This window comes from Lathyrus oleraceus, chromosome 7 (genome assembly GCF_024323335.1).
Source record: "Lathyrus oleraceus cultivar Zhongwan6 chromosome 7, CAAS_Psat_ZW6_1.0, whole genome shotgun sequence".
NCBI classification, from domain to species: Eukaryota; Viridiplantae; Streptophyta; class Magnoliopsida; order Fabales; family Fabaceae; genus Lathyrus; species Lathyrus oleraceus.
The window spans coordinates 229,304,918-229,313,462 of record NC_066585.1 but is presented as its reverse complement, the minus strand read 5'-3'; the positions used below and the strand labels follow the sequence as shown (position 1 = coordinate 229,313,462).

The following is an 8,545-nucleotide window of genomic DNA, read 5'->3' as shown; positions in this document are numbered from 1 at the left end:
TCTAGACAGTTGTCTAGCAGAAATCAAGAGACAGGCTCTTGAAATCTCCTCGAGCAGTGTGCTAATTTGGGGATTAGACCTCCATCATGGGATGTAATCATTTCTCCCCTAAGCGTGTAAACTTGGATAACGTGCATCAATTAATTCATAACCTCTAAACTACCTCTAACACAGTCGTTTTGCATGCATCTATTTGTGTATATATACTTTTCACTCATCACAAGCACACACTTTACACTCACGCCCTACACAAACCCTTTTCCTCTCTCAGTTCTTCATCATATTCATCAAGTTTTTCTTCATCTTTAACAAGTTCTTCATCGTTCAAACCTCCTTCAACATTGTTCTACATGGATGTTCAATAATAATTTGTCTACAACTACACACAACAGATGGATTCAATTGATCAAACACCCATTTCTTCTCAACAAACAACTGCAACTACTAGCGTTGTCTCAACCCCCATCTACAGGGAACCCCATATTCTTGACCGTGAACCTCACATCTATCTTGCAACACCTTTTGAAAAGCTTGAGGTACTGTGTGAATCGCTAGTGGATTTCGAAAATATGAAGAGAAATGGCGTCGACCTCACTAAGGAGTTAAGAATGCAAGGGTGGGAAACCTACTTTCAGAGACTCTACGACCCCGTGTACACGTATCTGGTGAAGGAGTTCTGGAGTTTCACATACTCATATGATCACTATATCGTCTCTGACGTTTTGGGATTCAAAATAGTCATCACTGAAAAATCAATAGCCTCCCTTCTGAATATGGAAAAGACAGGAGGAAGAAGAATCTACAACATTAATCCTAGGTCAAAGTATTTGTCCCAGGAAATAGCCCCCACCATCTTTCAACAGAACGCTAAGGGAAAACAATCTAAAAACAAAGAACTGCATCAGAATCTCCGCTTCTGGCTGAATATCATCCTGGGCACCATCCATCACCATCCTGCATCCAACTCTTCTGACTACATCAACACATATCAGAAGTGCATTCTTTACTGCATCCACAAGGGGCTGAAACTGAATCTGCCAGCACTGCTCTTCAAGTATCTTAGAGACTCTGTCAAAGATACCAGAAATAACATGAAGACCAGAAACTACATTCCTCTCGGAAGAATTATCTCGGATGTTCTGATCGAGAGTGGTTTAGTGGATCATCTGATCCATCACAATCTGATGGAGGATGTCACTGTTGACATTGGAAGACCTCTGAATGCTCGAAATCTAAAAAGTATCGGGATAATTGAGCAGGTCAGAGCTAAACCAACTCTAGACACTTCCTGGGAAGCACTAAAGGACCAAAGGAAGATTCCCAACGGTCTCTATCTGTTCTCCAAGATTGACCCTCCAAAAGTGGTAGTTCACTATCTGCAAGATCTTACAAACCAAGGGGTGGATATTTCTGAGTTCTCAGTGGACTGGCTACCTGAGCATCCACCAAACTTCATGAAGAGGATGCGAGAGCCCTCTGAGAAGTCAAAGAAGGCAAAGAAGGCAAAGCTGGGAGAAACTTCTGGGTCAAGACCTCCAGTCCCTCTGGCTGATTCTCGAAGTAAGTCTATACCTCCTTCCCGCTTTGTAAAACTTAAGTCTATTGCTTCTCCTCTTCCTCAAACCACTCCCGTCTACACCTCATCCGAAACACCCCCTTAACCACAATAACCTCAAACACACCATCTCTCAAATTCAACCTCGCAACTACTACATTACCCGTTTCTGAAGCAGAAATGTTGAACGAAACTACCTCACCATCCTCCTCCTCACCTTCATCCCCACCATACTATATTCTTTCATATGACAACAAACCTTATGACCTCCAATCCCTCACTCTAGCTCAGCTTCAAGCACGTGCTCTGGCCTCTCAACAACCATCACAAACTGAACCTGAACCTGAAGTCACTTCCCCACCCCCTGAACAACAAAATCCACCCACATCTGATCAACCTCAAACACCACCGCCTGCACAACAAACTAATCCACCTTCTGAACAACCAATGCCCTCACCATCTGAACCTCAACCAAATCCACAACCTGATTAAACAACATCATCTCCCTCTGATATTCCCCCACCACCAACCTTTGATGCCGTCATCACTCCCACTCACGATCCCGCTGACACCAATCCATCTCCACCACCCTCCCCAACCTCTAACTCTGAGCCAGAAATTGCCTTCCCCATATTAGGAGAAGCAATAACCTTGTTTGTAGAGTCTTTAGTGGAGAAGATCAAGTCTCTATCTGTCAACTCTGGCATCAGTGATGATCCCTCTACAGTGAGAATCCACTGGTACAAAGTGATCAGATGGATGACCTCTGAAGCCTTCAAACCGAAAAGGCTCTCTGAACAAGTCCGCAACGACTTCATCCGAGATGCTGGAATTAGGCTACAGGCTCACTTGGCCAGAGAGGCTAAGGAAAAGGCCAGGAAGGAAATAGAAGAGAAAGCTCTCCTAGAAGAAGAGCAAAGGATTAGATAATCTAAAGAAAAGGTTGTTGCTGAAGCTGAAGCTGTTGCTGAAGCTGAGGCAAAAGCAAAAGCTGAAGCTGAAGAAGCAGCACACGTTGTTGCAGAGGAAGCTACCAAGGCAAGTGTTGACGCTTTGACTCAGGGGGAGCAATCTACCTATGTTTTTTCCCCTCTGAAGCCTTCAAACTGAAAGGCCTCTCTGAACAAGTTCGCAAGGACTTCATCAGAGATGTTGGAATTAGGCTACATGCTCGCTTGGCTAGAGAGGCTGAGGAAAAGGCCAGGAAGGAAGGAGAAGAGAAATATCTCCTAGAAGAAGAGCAAAGGATCAGAGAAGCTGAAGAAAAGGGTGTTGCTGAAGCTGCTGCTGAGGCTGAGGCAAAAGCAAAAGCTGAAGCTGAAGAAGCAGCACACATTGCTGCAGAGGAAGCTGCCAAGGCAAGTGCTGACGCTTTGACTCAGTGGGAGAAATTTACCTCCGGTTTTCCCCTTTGGTCTTAAAGACTCTGGAGGAACTGCAAAAGGAACAACAAGTGGTATGAGTTAGGTTGGATCACCAGGATTCCGACAACACCAACATTCAAAACCTACTGAATCAGTTGCTCCAAAGGATGCCTCCGTCCCCAAACCCTTAGGCATTTATGCTCTTTGTTTGTTGATTTTCCTCTGATGTTTTTTATGCTTTCTGATTTATGCCTTCATTGTTGCCTATCTGTACCTATTTTTCTCTTATATATATGAATATCCATTTCCTACTTATCCTTCTATGTCTTTTTGATTCTGACAAAAAGGGGGAGAACTAAAACAGCTCTGATAAAAACATAAATCTAAAACCTCTCAAGGCACTGCGAACATTATAAAATCTTAATGACTTATGACAACTAAACTTATGCAGGATAATAGCTAAGGTACAAAATAAACTCCATACAAGGAAGGTCCGGTAAGAACTTCTGTTAAATCTGATGATCTAACTCAGGGGGAGTCCATTCCCTTTATCTTTTTTAGAGATATTACGTATTGTTTCATCATTACTCTGACTTGTTTTTTCATCATCAAAAAGGGGGAGATTGTAAGAACAAATTTAGTTCTACAATGTATCTCTAAGATTTTGATGATAAGAAAGGATGAAACAAAAATGGTACCCTAACGAAAATTTTCTAAGTGTGCATAACTTTGATCAAAACAATCAGATAGACAATCATCAAATATAGAATCAAGCGCTAAGATGCTACTCAGAAGATACGTAACGAGAAGCTCTGACTCCGATCCAACGTAGGCGCTATCAAAACTAAAGAAGTCAGACCCTCTAAAGGAGAAGAATGACTCTAGACTCTGAAGACGTGCGCTCTGAAGAAGTCAATTAAAGAGAAACTCTGAAGACAGTCAGAAAAAAGCATCCTCTGAAGTCTCAAATTGCTAAACGAAGACTCTGACTAAGATTCGCTGATTTAAGAAAGCTTAACGTTAAATAAACCTACTTACGGAAAGGAACTATTTTTAGAAGGAAGTTAAGGCGCTACAAAAACTGCTTTGGAAAGAACACGGAGATTAATGATGTTAATCATTCTTCAATACCCAATATTTTGAGATTAACATCACCCAACGGACTTCCCATCCTCCTATAAAAAGGGTGGAACGCTTCCCTAAGAACATACCTGAAACACAAGAGAATACAATACTTCCATCACTCTTTATTCTCTCACGAGCTGCTGCTATAACGTGAGAACATTTCTTGTTGTTATCTTGTGTAATATCTGCTTATTATTAGAAGCACTATTCATTACTATAATCATATTATTGCTTAGATATTCCATCAAGTGACTCTGTGAAGTCTAATTACTTGAGAGGGCTAAGGGATTATTTTTCTCTTAGACGGTTGTTTGTGTAATCTTTCAAGATTAGTGGATTAAGTTCTTTTTGAAGGAGAAATCGCCTTGGCGGGGTGGACTGGAGTAGCTTTGAATTTCAAACGAACCAGTATAAAATTCTGCGTTGAATTCATTTTTATTCTGCGTGTGTCTAAGCTCTCAAAAGTTTTATTTTCCAAAAACAATTCAAATCCACTTCTTGTTTTTCTCTACCTTCACAACTTACCTTTTTAATCTCTTAACAATGCCCCAGAGACACTCATTAGCATTTCTCTTCACTTTTTCATATATTTGCTCATATTTTCTCCTTCTTACTTTTTCTACAACTTGAGTTTTGTATTTTTCTTTAAAATGATATAATCATTGAGTCTAAAAACTATTAATATTTATTCTATCTTATCTTATAAATTTTAATTTTTTAATATTTTAATTAAAATTTATGGATATATTTAATATTTAATAAAGATTCTTAGTTGCCTCTATATTCTAGATATGAACAAAATTCATATAACTAAAAAGGGGCAACGATATGATTTTGTTAGGACGTTTGTTTTGTATATATATTTGAGCGGAGAGAGTATTTGCGATGAAATATGTTTATATGAATGTTTTTTAATCGAATCTTATGAGAAAAAATTGACACATAACAAATAAATATTCTGGTGTAGGAATGAGTAGAAGCAAAACATGTATGTGTGGACTTAATTAAGATTTTCTCACTTGTGGAATTAAAGATGAGATTTTTTTATTATTATGGAATAGACAACACTTAAATCCGTTTCAAAGAAAGTGGTCAAATACTTGGGTCAATCATTAGCAAGTTCAGCATGTGCTACAACATTGGCCCCAAATTCTGGGGGGCTTGCTTTTTAAAATTACTAAAGCAATACTTTTTAGACACGTGTTTTAAATAAGGTGTAACAACATAATTTGTTTTCAAATTTTATTTTACATATTATTTTTTAAAACAACTGCAAAATCATATATATTTCAAAATTTTGATATAAACTCATATTCTTTTAAACCTATTTATAAAATTAGAACAAAGCCTCCAAATTAATTGGACCGACCTTGTCAAAGATGAGAAAACATGTTCTAACCACCAATATGTCTTTATACCATTTACATTTGATAGTGAATCTTTTACAAATAATCTTGAGACTCGTCCATTGTAATTTATTTGTTGCATTCCAGTTTTGTGATATATATATATATATATATATATATATATATATATATATATATATATATATATATATATATATATATATATATATATATATATATATATATATATATATATATATATATATATATATATATATATATATATATATATATATATATATATATATATATATATATATCTAATAGATCAGATATTCCATCACATTGCAAAAAGTAAAAATATGAGATGACAAATTAATTTTTTTTATTGGAGGACCATGTATTTCAATTAAACCAAAAAGAACAAGATAAAAAAGAGTGTATACTTTGAAGTTCTTTCAGGCTTTGGTTATAAGAGATTTTAACTTGTCACCCCTTTCATATTTGAAACCCTTAATTGCACTGCTTTTACTATATTACACTTGCATATTAGAAAACTATTTCAAATTTCCATTGTAAAAATTCAAAATTTTCCAAAAGTTGTGTGACTTATCAGATATTTTGAGCCAAATGCCGCATTTTTACAAGTAAGTTGAGTTTTAACCGTTAACTTACTTTTTATACCTGAGTTTTGTTAAAACATGCATTTTTTTATCTGTATTTTCGAAATGTATGGTAACATTTCATATTTCTCATGCACTTTTATCAGATAATTTAAAAAGTCAGGTAAAAATGTGTACATGCATAGCGAATATTTCAAAAACCTTCGGTGGAAGAAAATGTTGAGATGGTAACTGGTTTTTTCGAAAAATTCCTAGAAAGTAATTTTGATTTTCGAATTTTTGAAAAATTTAGTAGTTCATATTTCTATGTTTTCTTTTGCAGTGAGGACCAAAGGAAAGGACAACACAATTTCTTTTAGGTAGATTAACAGAGCTACAAAGAGGTCTCGTGCGAGTCTAAATGACATCGAGGATTTGCATATCCATGCGGACAAAGTAGCCACAACATGTTCTTATTAGAGGAGGATGGGAGATCAGGAACACGTACCCTAAATTATGTAGTGTATATGGGGTATTGTTGATGGATGATCAGAGATCTTGCTTATGAGCCCGATGTTGTGGTTGTTGATGATGTCGAGACAACAACTCAGAAGGTGGATGGTCAAAATGACATGCAGTTGGTGGCTGAGACAAATGTGACCCATCATACTAAGACGGAGGCTCTAACTGATATGGTGGTGACTCCTCAGGGTGATACAGAGGTGATGGAAGGTTTCATACAGGGCATATTGATCGTATTGTGCTCAGCAGATTTATCGATCATGTGGCATTGAGATTATGGTAGGGGGAGGTACATATATGTTAATTTGAAGTTGTTTTTATTTATTAATGATACATAGAAAATAACTGAGGCTTCTTAATTTTTTGTTTTAGGAACGACTGCCCTGGTAGGAGCCCACCCACAAGGCGAAGCGGGAGATGTTCTTAGATGTCTAGATGCCTCGGGAGGTCAGGGAGATTGTTGATTATTGTAGTCTCCTTTCATTTGTGGAGTGTTTGTTAATTGTGCTTGACACTCCACTATTGTCACCTTATGTTGAGAAATGGCATAAGGAGACATCCTTATTTCATCTTTCATTTGGTGAGATGACGATTACTTTTGACGATGTCTCATCCATATTCCATCTCCCCCTGTCAAGTAATTTCTTCACCTCCATTCTCATTAACCAGGAGCTTGCATGTATTAATGTTACACAAGACTTAGGGGTTACTAAAACGCAGGTGAGAGAGGATTTTAAGGTTAATAAGGGTGTTCACTTTCGCCTAAGTGTCACACCCTTGTTAACGGAGCTGGTGAGGCAGCATATGTATGAGGAAAGTATTAGGGTATACATGCTACGTCTTGTAGGATGTACTATATTAGCGGATAAGTCTCATGTATATATTGATGTGAGGTTCATGTCTATATTTACTGATCTTAACCATGTCAACTAGGTTTGAGGTGTGTTGGATTGACGGTACTATATTCTTCATTTGGAGAGACGGTTGTCTTTGAGACGAGGTAGCTCGCCGATTATACGAGTCTATTTCAGGTATAAAAATTTATCAGGTATTATTAATTTAGTTCTCATTAATGAGATTTGTTGATTTACATATGTTCTTGTGCAATGTTGGATATACGAGCATTTCCCTTCCATTTTTGACATGTGGTTAGTCCTAAAATTGTTGTCTCTGCACGACCCAAGAGATAGAAGGCCATACGTTCACACATATGCGGTCTTCTGGAGTACATGCAGAAGATCGATGCGTTGACCTTAGACGATGTCATTTGGACACCCTACGCAAACTATATAGTGAATTGGATGTTTGATGAAACTTCCCTTTTTTTCGGTTATCTGCGATGGGAGACCTTAGTGGCTAGACACTTAGCCGAGAGGTGTCTGCACCATTTTGGGTATGTCCAGGACATCCCACGACCAGTCCCTATTATCCTAACTAAGGGCATTGATAGATGATTTGTGTCTAACATTTTCAGTTGTGCCCGTGCTATTACAGGTCATGCAATGGAGGTAGAATTCCATGGATATTGTGTGAATGGTTACTTAGAGTGCTATCTTACTATATCACACCCTCGCATCATCCCACCCGTTGAGCATGCATATGACATTGAACCTTCTGATGTCGGGGGAGCTTCTGATAACTTGCCCAACCTCCACTTGGTATGACTAACTAGTAACGACTACATATGATCACACTTCTTTTAGATAACCTCACGGATTTGGAAAACCCAGATGGTGAGATGTATGATTTGGCAGCACATATAACATACATAGCCCGTGGGAGACATGTGTAGATTTTATTATTTTTGTATTACTTGTATATTATTTGTATATTACTAACATTTTAACTTAATTGTTCATTAAATAACACTTTATCATTTTAATTATTATGGGATTAACATATCTTAACATATGACAATTGACGTAACTTAAAACGAACAATTACTTAACTTAATAAAATAATAATAAATAAAAAACCTTATACACTACTAGATGATTATGGATGTTTCAACATCTTGATTATATCGTCGAC

General features: G+C 37.3%; 1 protein-coding gene across 1 annotated transcript; it reads left to right on the top strand.

The window, feature by feature from the left end:
- Nucleotides 1–392: 392 nt before the first annotated feature.
- LOC127103091 (uncharacterized) lies at nucleotides 393–8,178 on the top strand. The gene is made up of 6 exons (XM_051040380.1): nucleotides 393–1,560; nucleotides 2,511–2,597; nucleotides 2,654–2,956; nucleotides 6,336–6,372; nucleotides 6,546–6,724; nucleotides 8,009–8,178. Exons 1-6 carry the CDS (start codon nucleotides 393–395, stop codon nucleotides 8,176–8,178), a joined length of 1,944 nt encoding a protein of 647 aa, XP_050896337.1.
- Nucleotides 8,179–8,545: the final 367 nt, after the last annotated feature.

What these genes read in the sequence shown, in the direction of transcription:
- LOC127103091 (XM_051040380.1), top strand. Translation starts at nt 393, where the DNA reads ATGGATTCAATTGATCAAACACCCATTTCTTCTCAACAAACAACTGCA. An exon ending in GTGGGAGAAATTTACCTCCG is followed by an intron (nt 2,957 to 6,335) that starts GTTTTCCCCTTT and finishes TTTCTTTTGCAG; the next exon opens with TGAGGACCAAAGGAAAGGAC. An exon ending in GACAACACAATTTCTTTTAG is followed by an intron (nt 6,373 to 6,545) that starts GTAGATTAACAG and finishes ATGGATGATCAG; the next exon opens with AGATCTTGCTTATGAGCCCG.